This window comes from Salvelinus alpinus, chromosome 4 (assembly GCF_045679555.1).
Source record: "Salvelinus alpinus chromosome 4, SLU_Salpinus.1, whole genome shotgun sequence".
NCBI lineage: Eukaryota > Metazoa > Chordata > Actinopteri > Salmoniformes > Salmonidae > Salvelinus > Salvelinus alpinus.
The window spans coordinates 35,436,577-35,458,522 of NC_092089.1; the positions used below are offsets into that span (position 1 = coordinate 35,436,577).

Below are 21,946 nucleotides of genomic sequence, written 5' to 3' on the forward strand. Positions count from 1 at the left end.
ATGGAAACAAGATGAGCTGAAGTTGCAGGCTTTCAAATTGGGTGAACGGTGTTGGAATTACAGCAAGTTTTTTTTAGCCCTAAACACTTCAGAATTCATCCTGCTGCTTTTGTCAGCAGTCACGTCAATAAATGCAAGGGAACCAGTTCTATTGGCAGCCATACATGCCCACGCCATAACACTACCTCCACCATGATTCACAGATGAGGTGGTATGCGTTGGATCATGAGCAGTTCCTTCCCTTCTCCATGCTCTTCTCTTCCCATCATAATGGTACTAGTTGATCTTTGTCTCATCTGTCCATAGGATGTTGTTCCAGAACTGTACAGGCTTATTTCGATGTTTGGCAAACTCTAATTTGGTCTTCCTGTTTTTGAGGCTTACCCATGGTTTACATCTTGTGGGTTAACCGTCTGTATTTACTCAGTCTTCTCTTGAATGTTGACTTTAAGACAGATACGCCTACTTCCTGGAGGGTGTTTTTGATCTGGCCAACTGTGAAGGGGTTTTTCTTCACCAGGGAAATAATTATTCTGTCAACAACCACAGTTGTTTTCCGTGGTCTTCCGGGCCTTTTGGTATTCCTGAGCTCACCAGTGTGTATTTTCTTTTTAAGAATGTACTAAATAGTTCATCTGGCCACACCTAATGTTTTTGCTATCTCTCGGATGGGTTTGTTTTGATTTCTCAGCCTAATGATGGCTTGCTTCACTGGCAGTGACTGCTCCTTGGACTTCATATTGAGGGTTAACAGCAACAGATTCCAAATGCAAATGCCACACTTGAAATCAACTCCTAGACCTGTTATCTGCTTACTTGTAAATTATCTAATAAGGGAATAACAAACCTGGCCATGGAACAGCTGAGCAGCCAATTGTCCAATTACTTTTGGTCCCTTAAAAAGGGGGGAACACAAAGTCCTGTAATTCCTACACCATTCACCCGATTTGGATATAAATACTCTCAAATTAAAGCTGAAAATCTGCACTTTCAGCTCATTATTTACTTTCAAATCCAATATGCTGTGGTAGAAGCTAAAATAACTTGGTCAATGTCCAAATATTTATGGACCTGACTATGTTGTGAACTTCTCAGATGACTTATGCCCAATGTCCACCAGATGGGTATGTGTTTTGTTTTGCCGGAGGTTTAGGCTGCATTTTCCATACAGGGCGCACGTGCTTCACTTTACAACTATACTGAACAAAAATATAAATGCAACATGCAACAATTTTGAAGATTTTACTGAGTTACAGTTCATATAAAGAAATCAGTCAATTAAAATGTATTAATTAGGCCCTAATCTTTGGATTTCGCATGACTGGACAGGGGTGACGCCATGGGTGTGCCTGGGAGGGCATAAGCCCACCCACTGGGTAGCCAGGCCCAGCCAATCAGAATTAGTATTTCCCCACAAAAGTGCTTTATTACAGACATAAATACTCCTGTTTCATCAGCTGTATGGGTGGCTGGCCTCAGACAATCCCGCATGGTTAAAAGTCGGATGTGGAGGTCCTGGGCTGGTGTGTGTGGTCAAATCAAATGTTATTGGTCACATACAAATGTTTAGCAGATGTTATTGTGAGTGTAGCGAAATGCTTACGCTTCTAGATCCGACAATGCAGCAGTATCTAACAATTCCCCAACAAAACCTAATATCTAACAAATTCCACAACAAAACAATCTAGTAAAGGAGTGGGATAAGAATATATAAGTATAAAATATATGGATGAGCAGTGACAGAGCGGCTAAGATGCAATAGATGGTAAAGAATAGATAGTGAAGGATACAGTATATTCATATGAGATGAGTAATGCAAGATATGTAAACATTCTTAGTGGCATTATTAAAGTGACTAGTGTTCCATTTGTTAAAGTGGCCAATGATATCAAGTCTGTAGGTAGGCAGCCGCCTCTCTGTGCTAGTGGTGGCTGTTTAACAATCTGATGGCATTGAGATTGAAAAACACTTTCTATCTCTCTGTCCCAGCTTTGATGCACCTGTACTGACTTCGCCTTCTGGATGGCAGTTTGGTGAACAGGCAGTGGCTCAGGTGATCCTTGTAGGTGTCCTGGAGGGCAGGTAGTTTTCCCCCGGTTTTGCAGACCGCACCACCCTCTGGAGAGCCCTGCGGTTGTGAGCGGTGCAGTTGCCGTACCAGGCGGTGATAGAGCCCGACAGGATGCTCTCAATTGTGCACCTGTAAAAGTTAGTGGGGGTTTTGGTGACAAGACACATTTTTTCAGCCTCCTGAGGTTGAAGAGGCCCTGTTGTGACTTCTTCACCACACTGTCTGTGTGTGTGGACCATTTCAAATCAAATCTAAGTGTATTTGTCACGTGCGCCGAATACAACAGGTGTGGACTTTACAGTGAAATGCTTACTTACAGGCTCTAACCAACAGCGCAATTTTTAAGTAAAAAAAAAGGTATTAGGTGAACAATAGATAAGTTAAGAAATAAAAACAACAGTAAAAAAGACTGAAAAATAACAGTAGCGAGGCTATAACAGTAGCGAGGCTATATACAGGCACCGGTTAGTCGGGCTGATTGAGGTAGTATGTACCTGTAGGTATGGTTAAAGTGACTATGCATATATGATAAACAGAGAGTAGCAGTAGCGTAAAAGAGGAGTTGGCGGGTGGTGGGTGGTGGGACACAATGCAGATAGTCCAGGTAGCCAATGTGCGGGGGCACCGGTTAGTCGGGCTAATTGAGGTAGTATGTACATGAATGTATAGTTAAAGTGACTATGCATATATGATCAACTGAGAGTAGCAGCAGCGTAAAAGAGGGATTGGGGGGGTCACACAATTCAAATTGTCCGGGTAGCCATTTGATTACCTGTTCAGGAGTCATGGCTTGGGGGTAAAAAACTGTTGAGAGCCTTTTGGTCCTAGACTTGGCATTCCAGTACCGCTTGCCATGCGGTAGCAGAGAGAACAGTCTATGACTGGGGTGGCTGGGGTCTTTGACAATTTTTAGGGCCTCCCTCTGACACAGCCTGGTGTAGAAGTCCTGGATGGCAGGCAGCTTAGCCCCAGTGATGTACTGGGCCATACGCACTACCCTCTGTAGTGCCTTGCAGTCGGAGGCCGAGCAGTTGCCGTACCAGGCAGTGATGCAACCAGTCAGGATGCTCTCGATGTTGCAGCTGTAGAACCTTTTCAGGATCTGAGGACCCATGCCAAATATTTTTTGTTTCCTGAGGGGGAAAATGCTTTGTCATGCCCTCATCACGACTGTCTTGGTGTGTTTGGACCATTCTAGTTTGTTGGTGATGTAGACACCAAGGAACTTGAAGCTCTCAACCTGCTCCACTACAGCCCTGTCGATGAGAATGGGGGCGTGCTTGGTCCTCCTTTTCCTGTAGTCTACAATCATCTTAGTCTTGGTTACGTTGAGGGATAGGTTGTTATTCTGGCACCACCCGGCTAGGTCTCTGACCTCCACCCTATAGGCTGTCTCGTCGTTGTCGGTGATCAGGCTTACCACTGTTGTGTCATCTGCAAACTTAATGATGGTGTTGGAGTCGTGCCTGGCCACGCAGTCGTGGGTGAACAGGGAAAACTATGGTGTTGAACACTGAGCTGTAGTCAATGAATAGCATTCTCACATAGGTGTTCATTTTGTCCAGGTGGGAAAGGTGTGGAGTGCAATAGAGATTGCATGATCTGTTTGGGTGGTATGCAAATTGGAGTGGGTCTAGAATTTCTGGGATAATGGTGTTGATGTGAGCCATTACCAGACTTTCAAAGCACTTCATGGCTATGGATGTGATTGCTACGGGTCTGTAGTCACTTAGGCAGGTTGCCTTAGTGTTCTTGGGCATAGGGACTATGGTGGTCTGTTTGAAACATGTTGGTATTACAGACTCAATTAGGGACATGTTGAAAATGTCAGTGAAGACACATGCCCGGAGCACACATTTCAGTTTGTTGGTGATATGTACACCGACAAACTTAAAGCTTTCCACCTTCTCCACTGCTGTCTCGTTGATGTGGATAGGGGTTGCTCCCTCTGCTGTTTCCTGAAGTCCACGATAATCTATTTTGTTTTGCTGACATTGAGTGAGAGGTTATTTTCCTGACACCACACTCCGAGGGCCCTCACCTCCTCCCTGTAGGCTGTCTCGTCGTTGTTGGTAATCAAGCCTACCACTGTATTGTTGTCTGCAAACTTGATGATTGAGTTGGAGGCGTGCATGGCCACGCATTCGTGGGTGAACAGGGAGTACTGGAGGGGGCTGAGAACGCACCCTTGTGGGGCCCCAGTGTTAAGGATCAGCGGAGTGGAGATGTTGTTTCCTACCTTCACCACCAGGGGGCGGCCTGTCAGGAAGTCCAGGACCCAGTTGCACAGGGCGGGGTCGTGACCCAGGGTCTCAAGCTTAATGATAAGTTTGGAGGGTACTATGGTATTGAATGCTGAGATGTAGTCAATGAACAGCATTCTTACATAGGTATTCCTCTTGTCCAGATGGGATTGGGCAGTGTGATTGCGTCGTCTGTGGACCTATTGGGGTGGTAAACAAATTGGAGTGGGTCTAGGGTGACCGGTAGGGTGGAGGTGATATGATCCTGGACTAGTCTCTCAAAGCACTTCATGATGACAGAAGTGAGTGCTACGGGGCGTTAGTCATTTAGTTCAGTTACCTTAGCTTTCTTGGGAACAGGAAAAATGGTTGTCATCTTGAAGCATGGGAGGACAGCAGACTGGGATAAGGATTGATTGAACATACTCTATACCATCTACTGCATCTTGCCTATGCCGTTCTATACCATCACTCATTCATATATTTTTTCTGTACATATTCTTATTCATTCCTTTACACTTGTGTGTATAAGGTAATTGTTGTGAAATTGTTAGGTTCGATTACTCGTTGGATATTACTGCATTGTCGGAACTAGAAGCACAAGCATTTCGCTACACTCGCATTAACATCTGCTAACCAGCGAGCTGGTCTGTGCATGCTCTGAGGATGCGGTTAGGGATGCCGTCTGGGCCGGCAGCTTTTAGAGGGTTACCACGTTTAAATGTTTTACTCATGTCGGCCACGGTGAAGGAGAGCCCACAGTCTTTGGTAGCGGGCCGCGTCAGAAGGACTGTATTGTCTTCAAAGCGCGCAAAGACGTTGTTTAATTTGTCTGGAAGCAAGACGTCGATGTCCGTGACGGGAATGGTTTCCTTTTTGTAATTCCTTTTTGTAGTTGAATTGCGACTCCACTTTGTCTCTATACTGACCCTTTGCTTGTTTGATTGCCTTACGGCGGGAATAACTACACTGTTTGTATTTGGCCATGTTTCCAGTCACCTTGCCATGATTAAATGCGGTGGTACGTGCTTTCAGTTTTGCGCAAATGTTTCCATCAATCCATGGTTTCTGGTTAGGGAAAGTTTTAGTTACAGTGGGTACATCTCCTATACACTTCCTTATAAACTCGCTCACCGAGTCAGCGTATACGTCAATGTTATTGTCTGAGGCTACCCGGAACATATCCCAGTCCACGTGATCGAAGCAATCTTGAAGCGTGGAATCCGATTGGTCAGACCAGCATTGGATAGACCTAAACATGGGCGCTTCCTGTTTTAGTTTCTGCCTGTAGGAGGGGAGCAACAAGATGGAGTTATGGTCGGATTTGCCAAAAGGAGGGCAGGGGAGGACCTTGTATGCATCGCAGAAGTTAGAGTAGCAATGGTCGAGCGTGTTACTCGCTCCTGTACTGCAATCGATATGCTGATAGAATTTCGGTAGCAGTGTTCTCAAATTAGCTTTGTTAAAATCCCCAGCTACAATGAAGGCAGCCTCAGGATATATGGTTTCCAGTTTGCATAAAGTCCAGTGAAGTTCTTTGATGGCCGTCTTGGTATCCACTTGCGGGGGATCTACACGGCTGTGACGATAACCCGAGGAGAGTTCTCTTGGGAGATAATACGGTCGGCATTTGATTGTGAGGAATTCTAGGTCAGGTGAACTAAAGAACTTCTGTTCCGGTATGTTGTTAAAATTACACCATGAATCGTTAATCATGAAACATACACCCCCCCACCCTTCTTCCCGGAGAGATGTTTATTTAAGAATCCAGGTGGCTGTACCGACTCTGACAGCATATCCCGAGAGAGACATGTTTCGTTGAAACAGAGTATGTTACAATCCCGGATATCTCTTTGGAAAGCAACTCTTGCCCTGATTTCGTCAACTTTGTATAACTCGGGACTGGACATTAGCGAGTAATATACTCGGAAGCAGTGGGTAGTGGGCGCTCATCCGAAGCCTCACTAGAAGACCGCTCCGGCACCCTCTCCTCCGGCGGTGTTGTTTTGAGTCGGCCTCTGGAAACGGATTCCTGGTCGTTGTGCTGGTAAGTTGACGTCTCACTGATATCCAATAGTTCTTCCCAGCTGTATGTAATAACAACACTTAAGGTTTTCGGGGCTGACAATGTAAGAAATAATATGGTCTGCAATTGTGAGGCCGGTAGTGCAAAAGTCTCTAAAATTACGGAGGTGGCTTGTGGTAGAGAAATTAACATTAAATTCTCTGGCAGCAGCTCTGGTGGACATTCCTGCAGCCAGCATGCCAATTGCACGCCCCCTCAACTTGAGACATCTGTAGCATTGTCTTGTGTGACAAAACTGCATATTTTAGAGTGGCCTTTTATTGTCTCCAGCACAAGGTGCACCTGTGTAATGATCATGCGGTTTAATCAGCTCCTTGATATGCCACACCTGTCAGGTGGATAGATTATCTTGGCAAAGGAGAAATGTTCACTAAAATGGATGTAAACAAATTTGTGCACAAAATTAGAGAGACAAGCTTTTTGTCCGTATGGAACATTTTGGGGATCTTTTATTTCAGCTCATGAAACATGGGACCAACACTTTACATGTTGCGTTTTATATTTTTGTTCAGTATAGCTAATAGCTAGCTAGTTGGAGTCTGTGTACTTCTGTTTGTACCACCGCACAGTAAAGCAACGAGTTGAAAATATTGAACGGATACGGTACACAGAACGCACCGCAGCCTAGTGCAGCACCCCCAACGTACAGTTGCGGACTGCTCCATTGACAATGAATGACTTCTGACGGAACGCAAAGAGTTTGATGCTTCTGGTGGACATGTGGCAATAGACCTTTTTTATTTTATTTTTTTTATTTTTTTAATCTTTATTTTAACAGGGAAAACAGACTGAGACCTAGATCTCTTTTACGGCTGTGCCCTGTGTAAACATGTTGACATGTACAGTTTTAGACATACAGACAAGAACATTTCAAAACATACACAATTCAACAGAAACAATCACAGACAACATCATATTGATCCTCCATAAACATTTTAAAATGGGCAAGGGACACCAGAGTGTTTAACTTAAGTTGGATCTGCAGTTTGTTCCATAAATAAGGTGCAAAGGAACTGAAGGCAGTCCTACCCAACTCTGTGGAGACCGCAGGAGTCTCTAATGTAATCCACATCTGTGATCTGGTTTTAAAATTAGTACATCTTGTGGAAATTAATGATGATATATATGGAGGTAGTTTTAAAAGAAGTGCTTTATAAATAAACAAGAGAGCATGTTGCTCTCGCCTCACAGATAGAGAGACCCAACCCACATGTTGATATAGGATACAGTGATGAGTTCTGTAACTATCACCTATTTGTATGAGGTATGCTAAACGTATGGATAGCACACAAGCTGTTAACCTCAAAGTATAAACTGTTGGGAATAAGGTTGTTTAGTGTCTGTCCTATATCTAGGAGATAAGAAAGCTCAGGAAATATTTTTGTTTTTTTTAACACATATTTAACCTCTTATTTTTGTTGGCTCATAACTGCCTCCATACTACCATTCATTTGTATAAGTTACCTTTAGACTAGTCCCATGACATGGTCTGACAAACACTGCTGTACCAGTGTAACATATCTTTAGCTTAAATTGACCGATTGTGATTTTTTTTATGTTACTCAGATTGACGCACCGGTTTTAACTGCATTACATCAAATGTAGTGTGCCAATTGTTTTTTATTTCGTGATGTAGGGAACATAACCCAGCATGAAGTTAATTTTAAATGGTTTAAAATTGGACTAGTGTTTGAAAAATCTTTAGCAATAGGAGGGAGCTGCCTAAATATAACTGAACAATGATCTTTGTATAATTAACTCATTAATAAGTAGGCATTCGTTAGCGTGCAGGGTCTGTCTGGACTAAGGCAGACACTTTATTTGTGGGCTATTATTGAATTGAATTTATTTTGTGTAACAGACATATACAACAAAATGTACAATGTGGACCCAGAGGATATCACTTGAAAGTATTCATTAAAATGCTTGTTTCCAAAGTGGTCCTCGATGGTAAAAAGAGTAACACATACCCTACCAGTCAAACGTTTTAGAACACCTACTCATTCAAGGGTTTTTCTTTATTTTTTACTATTTTCTACATTGAAGAATAATAGTGAAGACATCCGAACTATGAAATTACACACATGAAATCATGTAGTAAGCAACAAAAAAAAAAGTGTTTAAAAAATGAAAATATATAATATATAATATAATATAATATATATATAAAGCCACCCTTTGCCTTGATGACCGCTTTGCACGCTCTTGCCATTCTCTCAACCAGAAAAACAAATGATAGTCCCACTAAGCGCAAACCAGATGGGATGGCGTATCGCTGCAGTTATTTCATAGTTTTGATGTCTTCAACTATTATTATAGAATGTAGAAAATAGTAAAAAATAAAGAAAAACCCTTGAATGAGTAGGTGTTCTAAAACTTTTGACCGGTATTGTGTAATGATTAAAGACAAGACAAAATGACAAACAAACATAAATACATTCATTAAACTTTACATGCAACTTTTATCTGAACATGTGAAAATCATGTAGACTATCCTTTGTGTGATGATTTACATAGGCTAATTTGTGTAGTGATTTTAGAAGGTGTAGCCTACTACAGTCTTGTTCAATTCTATAGGTCTAGGCTAAGAGTGAACAATATACCTATATTGTGAGTGAAAACCCCAGCCATCGAAAATGTTTGATCAAATAGGTAACAAATTAATTTCAATGTGAATGATTGATGTATGTCTCTTGAATGTGTCGCAATCTGAGAGCGAGAACGCGCATTCTGCCTCTGTGAGTTGGAAAGGAGTAGGGGCGCGTATCCAAAGCGCGCTCACACCTGAATTATTGGGGCCACATGCATCGGCAAAAGACGAGAACGCGCGCCCTGTGTCTTCCCTGCTTCCCTCTCCGATACTGTCGTTTCCTGCATTCTAGTTGATTGGCAAGAGGGTCAGGGACGACCACTGAGTAGCGAAATACTGGGATAAGATGGAGGTTTGCGAGAGACTTTTGTGCCTGGCCGTGGTGTCCAGCGTTCTCTGCGTTGGCTCGGTTCTGGGGAAATACGTGAGAGGTATCGTCAATACCAAGGAGGTAAGGTGTTTGATACCTAATGTATCACTTGTGACAATGACACCATTATTAGACTCGTCAGCGCCTTCTCATGTAGCCTAAAGCCTTCCGTGTTTATATTCTATTGCGAGTGTGACGCGCTCCGAAATTGCATGATCATATTTATTCCAAACCAAGCAATTTCTCCAAGATGTTACAGGCTGTCCATACTGCCTTGTATTTGTGCGCATCTCTATGCGTGTCAGAGCAAGCGTATTTATATTTCTATCTTCATCGTTCTGGCTTTGTGGCTCTCACCGAACGGTAGAAGCAAACTGTGCATGTTTACGAGAATGTGACTTGCAAATCCATCTAGCATTTATTTTTCTTTGTGATAGCGCCAAGTGTTGGCGGTATCCTACACTGTAACCAAAATAACTCACATCCATCATTCGCATATAATAACGGTAACCCCGCCGTTACAGGTGTGCGTCAATTGTCGCTCACGTCGCATATAGTTTATTATTTGTCCTGCTCATCTCACATCAGCCATGCTCCAACACTTAACACTAGCCTATTAATATAAAACATAGTCTTCTGATATCAATCTATTATCAATATCAACGATACTATTATCTGATTTAATCTGTTTCCGCGTTTAGATGTTGTGCTCATATTGTTCCCATGTGCACCAGACAGATGTGCGCCAGCCGCGACTATCCCTATCCCGTGCACTGAGCTCTCTCATAACTCTTCACATCTCAGCTCTTTTAGGGTCCCACTTCTGCATAACATTTTGATGATCAGGTGTGATATTTAACCCATGACATTCATGTCTCATAAAGTAGGCTAACACCTGTCCTACACAATAGAATTCATTCCCTCTTCCCCCTTCCCTCTTCAAAAGGACCACAATGGAAATAAACTTTATTGTGTTATCCTTGATGATTTTCTTATTGTATGTGGAGGCGTCACGGGCTGGAGCGCCCTTATGTACGTATATATAAAAAATGGTCTAATAAAAGCAATCAGTATCATATGTAGAAACACTTAGGCTACTTATCAGATCATGTGGCTTCCAATCAAGAGCTATTGAAAATTGACAAACTATAATATAGTTAACTAGCTAAATACACTAGAGTTTGTGTGATATCAGAAATGCTTATGAATAACATAATCCATATTAGATCTCCAGCTCATTTCAGAGGTACTCTATACGCTCTTCTCTTATGCGGTGTGTGTTAGTCTGAACCAGGGTTGTGTCTTCCCTCAAACACCATGTCACTGCTCTGAATGGACTGAAACAACACTCATCTGGACATGTTGATATAGGGTGGGTGTGTGTGTGTTGTCCAGTGGGACTGTTCAACACATCAGTCTTGTCTGCGGACTCCCACCCAAGGTCACACACACACACAGCCTCACTCCTCCACCTCAAAGTCACAGTAGAGTACAACATATCAAATCAGCAGGCAAGGTATGATCAGGTTCAGTGATGGTGGGAGGATTATAGGTATGATCAGGTTCAGTGATGGTGGGAGGATTATAGGTATGATCAGGTTCAGTGATGGTGGGGAGGATTATAGGTATGATCAGGTTCAGTGATGGTGGGGAGGATTATAGGTATGATCAGGTTCAGTGATGGTGGGAGGATTATAGGTATGATCAGGTTCAGTGATGGTGGGGAGGATTATAGGTATGATCAGGTTCAGTGATGGTGGGAGGATTATAGGTATGATCAGGTTCAGTGATGGTGGGAGGATTATAGGTATGATCAGGTTCAGTGATGGTGGGGAGGATTATAGGTATGATCAGGTTCAGTGATGGTGGGGAGGATTATAGGTATGATCAGGTTCAGTGATGGTGGGAGGATTATAGGTATGATCAGGTTCAGTGATGGTGGGGAGGATTATAGGTATGATCAGGTTCAGTGATGGTGGGGAGGATTATAGGTATGATCAGGTTCAGTGATGGTGGGAGGATTATAGGTATGATCAGGTTCAGTGATGGTGGGGAGGATTATAGGTATGATCAGGTTCAGTGATGGTGGGAGGATTATAGGTATGATCAGGTTCAGTGATGGTGGGAGGATTATAGGTATGATCAGGTTCAGTGATGGTGGGGAGGATTATAGGTATGATCAGGTTCAGTGATGGTGGGGAGGATTATAGGTATGATCAGGTTCAGTGATGGTGGGAGGATTATAGGTATGATCAGGTTCAGTGATGGTGGGGAGGATTATAGGTATGATCAGGTTCAGTGATGGTGGGGAGGATTATAGGTATGTTCAGGTTCAGTGTTGGTGGGGAGGATTATAGGTATGATCAGGTTCAGTGATGGTGGGGAGGATTATAGGTATGATCAGGTTCAGTGATGGTGGGGAGGATTATAGGTATGATCAGGTTCAGTGATGGCGGAGAGGATTATAGGTATGATCAGGTTCAGTGATGGTGGGGAGGATTATAGGTATGATCAGGTTCAGTGATGGTGGGGAGGATTATAGGTATGATCAGGTTCAGTGATGGTGGGGAGGATTATAGGTATGATCAGGTTCAGTGATGGTGGGGAGGATTATAGGTATGATCAGGTTCAGTGATGGTGGGGAGGATTATAGATATGATCAGGTTCAGTGATGGTGGGGAGGATTATAGGTATGATCAGGTTCAGTGATGGTGGGGAGGATTATAGGTATGATCAGGTTCAGTGATGGTGGTGAGGATTATAGGTATGATCAGGTTCAGTGATGGTGGGAGGATTATAGGTATGATCAGGTTCAGTGATGGTGGGGAGGATTATAGGTATGATCAGGTTCAGTGATGGTGGAAGGATTATAGGTATGATCAGGTTCAGTGATGGTGGGGAGGATTATAGGTATGATCAGGTTCAGTGATGGTGGGGAGGATTATAGGTATGATCAGGTTCAGTGATGGTGGGAGGATTATAGGTATGATCAGGTTCAGTGATGGTGGGGAGGATTATAGGTATGATCAGGTTCAGTGATGGTGGGGAGGATTATAGGTATGATCAGGTTCAGTGATGGTGGGGAGGATTATAGGTATGATCAGGTTCAGTGATGGTGGGGAGGATTATAGGTATGATCAGGTTCAGTGATGGTGGGGAGGATTATAGGTATGATCAGGTTCAGTGATGGTGGGGAGGATTATAGGTATGATCAGGTTCAGTGATGGTGGGGAGGATTATAGGTATGATCAGGTTCAGTGATGGTGGGGAGGATTATAGGTATGATCAGGTTCAGTGATGGTGGGGAGGATTATAGGTATGATCAGGTTCAGTGATGGTGGGGAGGATTATAGGTATGATCAGGTTCAGTGATGGTGGGGAGGATTATAGGTATGATCAGGTTCAGTGATGGTGGGGAGAATTATAGGTTAGGTTAGGTTTTTGTGAGTTTATTTATGTTTGTGTGTGATTGTCATTTCATATGGCTGTGAGTATATTTAGGCAAGTGAGTGTGTTTGTGTTGCATCGTTGTGTAACCTTACCAATGAATCATTGAGAGGTCCAGGGGTGACTGGACTATAGCTGATTGGTAATTAATTGTTAATGAGGCTTAGCAAGCAAACCGGGTTCTGGAGAGAGGGGGAGAGACAGAGGGAAAGAGGAAAGGAGGGACAGCGAGAGCGGGTAGAGACGGAGAGGACAGGACAGGGAGAGAGAGGGAAAGAGGAAGGGAGAGCGAGAGATTGAGGAAAGAAGGGACAGACAGAGTGGCAAGAGAGGGAGAGAGAGGGAGTAGTAGTGACCGCTATAGTGACCGGATACTGCATCGAGGCCTAGCACTTGATTAATGGGCTGTCTAACGCACACACACCTTCTGACACCCTCTTTCACTCACTCACTCACACACACACACACACACACACACACACACTCTCTCTCTCTCTCTCTCTCTCTCTCTCTCTCTCTCTCTCTCTCTCTCTCTCAATTCAATTCAATTCAATTCAATTCAATTTCAATTCAATTCAAGGGGCTTTATTGGCATGGGAAACATGTGTTAACATTGCCAAAGCAAGTGAGGTAGGTAATATACAAAAGTCAAATAAACAATAAAAAATGAACAGTAAACATTACACATACAGAAGTTTCAAAACAATAAAGACATTACAAATGTCATATTATATATATGCAGTGTTGTAACAATGTACAAATGGTTAAAGCACACAAGTTAAAATAAATAAACATAAATATGGGTTGTATTTACAGTGGTGTTTGTTCTTCACTGGTTGCCCTTTTCTTGTGGCAACAGGTCACAAATCTTGCTGCTGTGATGGCACACTGTGGAATTTCACCCAGTAGATATGGGAGTTTATCAAAATTGGATTTGTTTTCGAATTCTTTGTGGATCTGTGTAATCTGAGGGAAATATGTCTCTCTAATATGGTCATACATTGGGCAGGAGGTTAGGAAGTGCAGCTCAGTTTCCACCTCATTTTGTGGGCAGTGTGCACATAGCCTGTCTTCTCTTGAGAGCCATGTCTGCCTACGGCGGCCTTTCTCAATAGCAAGGCTATGCTCACTGAGTCTGTACATAGTCAAAGCTTTCCTTAAGTTTGGGTCAGTCACAGTGGTCAGGTATTCTGCCACTGTGTACTCTCTGTTTAGGGCCAAATAGCATTCTAGTTTGCTCTGTTTTTTTGTTAATTCTTTCCAATGTGTCAAGTAATTATCTTTTTGTTTTCTCATGATTTGGTTGGGTCTAATTGTGCTGTTGTCCTGGGGCTCTGTGGGGTGTGTTTGTGTTTGTGAACAGAGCCCTAGGACCAGCTTGCTTAGGGGACTCTTCTCCAGGTTCATCTCTCTGTAGGTGATGGCTTTGTTATGGAAGGTTTGGGAATCGCTTCCTTTTAGGTGGTTGTAGAATTTAACGGCTCTTTTCTGGATTTTGATAATTAGTGGGTATCGGCCTAATTCTGCTCTGCATGCATTATTTGGTGTTCTACGTTGTACACGGAGGATATTTTTGCAGAATTCTGCATGCAGAGTCTCAATTTGGTGTTTGTCCCATTTTGTGAAATCTTGGTTGGTGAGCGGACCCCAGACCTCACAACCATAAAGGGCAATGGGCTCTATGACTGATTCAAGTATTTTTAGCCAGATCCTAATTGGTATGTTGAAATTTATGTTCCTTTTGATGGCATAGAAGGCCCTTCTTGCCTTGTCTCTCAGATCGTTCACAGCTTTGTGGAAGTTACCTGTGGTGCTGATGTTTAGGCCGAGGTATGTATAGTTTTTTGTGTGCTCTAGGGCAACGGTGTCTAGATGGAATTTGTGGTCCTGGTGACTGGACCTTTTTTGGAACACCATTATTTTGGTCTTACTGAGATTTACTGTCAGGGCCCAGGTCTGACAGAATCTGTGCAGAAGATCTAGGTGCTGCTGTAGGCCCTCCTTGGTTGGTGACAGAAGCACCAGATCATCAGCAAACAGTAGACATTTGACTTCGGATTCTAGTAGGGTGAGACCGGGTGCTGCAGACTGTTCTAGTGCCCGCGCCAATTCGTTGATATATATGTTGAAGAGGGTGGGGCTTAAGCTGCATCCCTGTCTCACCCCACGACCCTGTGTGAAGAAATGTGTGTGTTTTTTGCCAATTTTAACCGCACACTTGTTGTTTGTGTACATGGATTTTATAATGTCGTATGTTTTACCCCCAACACCACTTTCCATCAATTTGTATAGCAGACCCTCATGCCAAATTGAGTCGAAGGCTTTTTTGAAATCAACAAAGCATGAGAAGACTTTGCCTTTGTTTTGGTTTGTTTGGTTGTCAATTAGGGTGTGTAGGGTGAATACATGGTCTGTTGTACGGTAATTTGGTAAAAAGCCAATTTGACATTTGCTCAGTACATTGTTTTCATTGAGGAAATGTACGAGTCTGCTGTTAATGATAATGCAGAGTATTTTCCCAAGGTTACTGTTGACGCATATTCCACGGTAGTTATTGGGGTCAAATTTGTCTCCACTTTTGTGGATTGGGGTGATCAGTCCTTGGTTCCAAATATTGGGGAAGATGCCAGAGCTAAGGACGATGTTAAAGAGTTTTAGTATAGCCAATTGGAATTTGTTGTCTGTATATTTGATCATTTCATTAAGGATACCATCAACACCACAGGCCTTTTTGGGTTTGAGGGTTTTAATTTTGTCCTGTAACTCATTCAAGGTAATTGGAGAATCCAATGGGTTCTGGTAGTCTTTAATAGTTGATTCTAGGATTTGTATTTGATCATGTATATGTTTTTGTTCTTTATTCTTTGTTATAGAGCCAAAAAGATTAGAGAAGTGGTTTACCCATACATCTCCATTTTGGATAGATAATTCTTCGTGTTGTTGTTTGTTTAGTGTTTTCCAATTTTCCCAGAATTGGTTAGAGTCTATGGAGTCTTCAATTACATTGAGCTGATTTCTGACGTGCTGTTCCTTCTTTTTCCGTAGTGTATTTCTGTATTGTTTTAGTGATTCGCCATAGTGAAGGCGTAGACTCAGGTTTTCCGGGTCTCTATGTTTTTGGTTGGACAGGTTCCTCAATTTATTTCTTAGATTTTTGCATTCTTTATCAAACCATTTGTCATTGTTGTTCATTTTCTTCGGTTTTCTATTTGAGATTTTTAGATTTGATAGGGAAGCTGAGAGGTCAAATATACTGTTAAGATTTTCTACTGCCAAGTTTACACCTTCACTATTGCAGTGGAACATTTTACCCAGGAAGTTGTCTAAAAGGGATTGAATTTGCTGTTGCCTAATTGTTTTTTGGTAGGTTTCCAAACTGCATTCCTTCCATCTATAGCATTTCTTAATGTTACTCAGTTCCTTTGGCTTTGATGCCTCATGATTGAGTATTGCTCTGTTCAAGTAGACTGTGATTTTGCTGTGGTCTGATAGGGGTGTCAGTGGGCTGACTGTGAACGCTCTGAGAGACTCTGGGTTGAGGTCAGTGATAAAGTAGTCTACAGTGCTACTGCCAAGAGATGAGCTATAGGTGAACCTACCATAGGAGTCCCCTCGAAGCCTACCATTGACTATGTACATACCCAGCGTGCGACAGAGCTGCAGGAGTTGTGACCCGTTTTTGTTGGTTATGTTGTCATAGTTGTGCCTAGGGGGGCATATGGGGGAGGGAATGCTGTCACCTGCAGGCAGGTGTTTGTCCCCCTGTGTGCTGAGGGTGTCAGGTTCTTGTCCAGTTCTGGCATTTAGGTCGCCACAGACTAATACATGTCCCTGGGCCTGGAAATGATTGATTTCCCCCTCCAGGATGGAGAAGCTGTCTTTATTAAAGTATGGGGATTCTAGTGGGGGGATATAGGTAGCACACAGGAGGACATTTTTCTCTGTTAAGATAATTTCCTTTTGAATTTCTAGCCAAATGTAAAATGTTCCTGTTTTGATTAATTTAATGGAGTGAGTTAGGTCTGCTCTATACCAAATTAGCATTCCCCCTGAGTCCCTTCCCTGTTTCACACCTGGTAGTTTGGTGGATGGGACTACCAGCTCTCTGTAACCTAGAGGGCAACCAGTGGGTCCGTCTCCGCTATACCATGTTTCTTGCAGGATGACAATGTCTGCATTACCGATTTCTTTGGTGAAGTCCGTGTTCCTGCTCTTTAGGCCAAAGGCAGATGACCTCAGGCCTTGGATATTCCAGGATGATATAGTGAAGGCTTTTTGTTCCATAAAGTGTCCAATGTTGTTGGCCGTGTGGTTTGGCCTCAGGCCAGTAAGTGTGAGCAGAGCCTGCTGAGCATCTGGTACATGCCGTTGGCTTGGGCGAGTGTAAGAGTGGGGGTTGGGCCTGTTTGCCCGCTCACTACCTGGGCGTATGTGTGACTTCCATGTTGATGCTCTCTTTGCGGGGGTGGGGTGCATGGGGTGGGCAGGAGTGGCATAGGTCTGATCTGAGGGGGCCTAAATGGGGTGTGGGCATGGTTGATGTGGGGGGGTGTTGATTGGTTGGGGTGGGGATGTGTCTGGGGGTGCTGTGGTCTGGATGTAAGTCCTCTTGGCGTGGGTCCTCTATGTGTAGGTCCACGGGGGGGTCCTGCAGGTCTTGGAGGGTCTCTCTCTCTCTCTCTCTCTCTCTCTCTCTCTCTCTCTCTCTCTCTCTCTCTCTCTCTCTCTCTCTCTCTCTCTCTCTCTCTCTCTCTCTCTCTCTCTCTCTCTCTCTCTCTCTCTCTCTCTCTCTCTCTCTCTCTCTCTCTCTCTCTCTCTCTCTCTCTCTCTCACATACACACACTGGCTCAATGTCTCTGCATAACAATGCAGTGGCCGTGGGGTAATGAGAGGACTAAGGTTGACACCCCATCCACTGTTCCACTGCTCCTGTTTCCCTACTACTCTCCACTGAGACCGACTGGGCCTAGGGCAGGACTACAGGTGCCCTCTGAGCTAGGCTTACACTGAGCTGCATGGCCTGGGGCTAGATTGGACTGGCCTGCTCAGAAACACTGCTGTTAGACTAGGTTATATTTCCTTACTGTTCCTTAAGCGCATGCCCCGCCCACCTGAGGATCTTTTTTCAGCCATATATTTCCTGTTTGAGGAGTGCAAAATCCACTTGTCACTTAAATCTTGCTGCAGTGATTGCTTTAATTTGAATCCTGCAACTCGCTCGTTAACTTGACTCGTTAACGTTATGACCGAGGAAATGACGCCTCTAGCACTGAGATGCAGTGCCTTAGACCGCTGCTCCACTCGGGAGCCGAAGTGACAATAGTGGTAGGTGGATCGTTTGTCCAGATCTGTAATAGGCTATAGCAGTGGTCACCAGTGATCAATTTGAGTCAAAATGCAAGCCGAGATCTACCGTTCAAATTGGTTTTTTTACGCTACTTAAAAAATGTAAGCCTATGCAACATTAACCTATTAGAACAATAGTGTAGTAATGAGATTTGAGCAGTAGGCTATAGGCCCAAAACAGTATTACCGCATATTGGCTTTGCTTGAATTGCCTTGCCAATGCATTGTTGTTCTTCTCAGGCTGTTTTTGAAAATTATATTTCAACATTTGAGGAAGGCTCGCTATATGATCACATCGGTAATAAAATCAGTTGTTGTATTACTTGTGAGGCACAGCTGAGTGAGAATATGTAACCGGCTCTGTACCAGTACTTTTCTGCATTGTGTTCTGGTGAGGTGTAGGTGGAAGACAAAGCTCTGGACACAATTCTGCCAGTTGTCTCTCTTTTAATGACTGCATGGAATGGATACAAATACAAGGCGAAAGTTAATGCTGCAGTCTGGACTCCCATACAAGTATATTTGCCTCTCCTCATCATGGCTGAGCAAACTCAGGAGTAAAAGCATCAACAAAAAAATACATTGTACAAAATGTACATGTTCATATTTTCAAAAGACTCAGATTTCGTTTTATAAATGTTGTACACCAACAATCTGCTAATAAGTGCTCGATATTTCTTAGAGTGTACTATTGTACCATTATACCTGAGGCATACTAATGAAGTAACAACGCCATTTTTTAAATGACTGGACAGGTAACAAAAATAAACGACAGCTAACTAGGCACATTAAACATGAAATACAAAATCGTCACATTTCACAACATACCTGCATGGAATGGGTACAAATACAAGCAAAAGTTAATGCTGCCGTCTGGACTCCCATACAAGTATATTTGCCTGATAAAAGACAAAAGACCGTGCAGAATGCCCGTAAGAAAATCATCAGAAAACTCATGCTGCACCTGAAAGAGACCCTCTCCCGCAACACAGCTAACAGTAGCTGGGCTAGCCTTGCGAAGTTGCACTCAAACATGATTTCCATTCCCATTAATATATATTAATATAAACAGTAATGCAACACTAAATCAGTGACAATATAACTTTTGCCTGTCTTTTCTTGTGCATTTGTGTACATTTGCGAACATGTGCATTCAAAAGACCGGAGCATACATAACACCTACCCCTCCTCATCACGCTCTGAGCAAATTGAGGAGTAAAAAACATGGCTCCCGTTGATGGCATCACATAATTAACACAATTTAGAAAAGAAATACAATAAAATAATTCACTCTTGAAAGTAGTGTAATACATTTCAAAATAACCTTAAAATAATAAATTCAAATAAATGAGGGATTTTCAGTGAAATACATAAATTATATTTTACACCTGTTACATATACATTTTAATAATGTGCTTTTTTTTACTGGGCTGATGGAGCCTGCATCTATCTGATGGTCAGTCTCAGCAGAGGGTGAGGGCAGCAGACTGAGGATCTGCCTTTCAACGTCTCTCCGTTCTCCCTTTCCTCAGCTGACACGGACCCAAAAGGGACACACGTCTTCCAGCTGATGGCGAAACGCGAGTTGCACCGCATTATTTCTGCCTCATGCACAAATGTATTTTGTTACTCCTATGACCTAAGAAAGAAGACCCAAGCCACTAATAATTACAACACAAGCCTATCGATACATTTTCCTTCTCATTCATTGCAGCTGCAGTGCTGGTTGTAGTGTGAGTGGAAGTAGGGAAAACACACATTTTAAGGCTTATAAAAGTGTTGAATAGAAAGTGTTGACAGGGCTGAGTAAAAACTTGAACATGAACTCACTCATCAAAACAGCAGCTCTTTGCTGTATTCATTGACAGTCTCTCTCTGGTCATGGTTTTAAAGTTTATAAATCACACATGATCAACTTTGCTGTAGCTTTCTTTTACGCCTGCTACGTTACTGCAGACACAGTCATCTGAGCCATCCCATTGGCCAATTGTAGGCCTACAGTGCACTTGATTTGCTTCCCCCGGGCCCACCGGGAAGGCAGACTTTGTACCTTCAGAAAAAAATGTGAACACGTCGCCTACCCGGTGAGCAGGGCAGCTGAATCGGGTGCAACTACCGCCAACAGAGCGAGACCAATTCAAAAAATAGGAACGCAAGGCTTATCGTTGGGTTTTTTACATAAATGTTTGGTGATCGACTAGGAATGCCTTGGAAATGGACCAGATTTTAATTGATTGGACATTTGAGAAATCCATATGCATTGGGTGCTTAACCCATGAGGGCATCACCCACGCAACCAGCGGCCTCAATAAACAAGGGATATTGGCCAAATTAGCCACATTTACGTGTCCTTCAAAACAGCCTATAATTAATTACTAAATGTTTTTTCCTTGTGTATAGATGTGTAGCATTACAAAGCTTTATAGCCTATTGTTTTATTGGTTTTTACTTTCCTAAAATAATAATTGTCCACCTCACGGTTCAGATGCATCAGGTCAAAATGCATCAGGTCGTTGCATGCTTAGGCCTATAGGCTTAGGCGTTCACCATACAATATTAATATTAACAAATGTATATAAAGAAAGAGAAGCTTAGGCCTAGCCCCAGAGAGAGAGAGAGAGAGCGATATGCCGGCGGCATGCTATTTGGTATTTGGCATATTATTAGGATCCCGATTAGCTGTTGCAAAAGCAGCAGCTATTCTTCCTGGGGTCCAAACAAAACATGAAACAAGATACCAGAATGCAATTAATTATCCTTGTCAGATGGGCTAGCCTACTGCGTCTGCTATAGAGATATAGGCGTACAGAGGGAGGCTACTTCGTTAGTTTTTTATCCTAATATTTTTTAAATAAAGATAATCATTATATTATAAGAATATACACCATTTTAAAGATAAACTTGTTGTTAATCCCACCACAGTGTCCGATTTCAAAAAGGCTTTACGAAGAAAGCACACCAAAAGATTAGGTTAGGTCAGTACCTAGTCACAGAAAAACACAACCATTTTTCCAGCCAAAGAGAGGAGTCACAAAAAGCAGAAATAGAGATAAAATGAATCACTAACCTTTGATGATCTTCATCAGATGACACTCATATGACTTCATGTTACACAATACATGTATGTTTTGTTCGATAAAGTTCATATTTATATCCAAAAATCTTAGTTTACATTGGCGCGTTATGTTCAGTAATGTTTTGCCTCCAAAACATCCGGTGATTTTGCAGAGAACCACATCAATTTACAGAAATACTCATAATAAACATTGATAAAAGATACAGTATTATACAGTATTATACATGGAACTTTAGATAAACTTCACCTTAATGCAACCGCTGTGTCAGATTTCAAAAAAACTTTACGGAAAAAGCACACCATGCTATGATCTGAGTACATCGCTCAGAGCCCAAACAAGCCATACAGATATCCGCCATGTTGTGGAGTCAACAGAAGTCAGAAATAGTATTATAAATATTCACTTGAATGCACTCCCAGGAATCCCAGTTCCACAATAAATGTTTGTTTTGTTCGACAACGTCCATCATTTATGTCCAAATACCTCCTTTTTGTTCACGTGTTTAGTTCCAAAATCCAAATTGATGATGTGCAGGCCAGATGAAAAGTCAAACAGTTCCATTACAGTTCGTAGAAACATGTCAAACAATGTATAGAATCAATCTTTAGGATGTTTTTAACATAAATCTTCAATAATGTTTCAACCGGAGAATTCCTTTGTCTGTAGAAATGCGATGGAACGCAGCTAACTAACCCGTGGCACTCTGCCAGACCCAT

General features: G+C 42.6%; 1 protein-coding gene across 2 annotated transcripts in view; it reads left to right on the forward strand.

Moving 5' to 3' along the window:
- The first annotated feature begins 9,160 nt into the window (after positions 1–9,160).
- Positions 9,161–21,946, forward strand: part of LOC139573425 (transmembrane protein 145-like) — a 39,644-nt gene continuing 26,858 nt past the window's right edge. Inside the window, exon 1 of one of the 2 annotated variants that reach the window (XM_071396845.1) lies at positions 9,161–9,441. In XM_071396845.1, coding sequence (XP_071252946.1) covers positions 9,337–9,441 — 105 coding nt within the window. In that variant the 5' untranslated portion in view covers positions 9,161–9,336. The remainder of the gene's footprint in view (positions 9,442–21,946) is intronic. The other variant, XM_071396846.1, reaches the window with a different exon arrangement.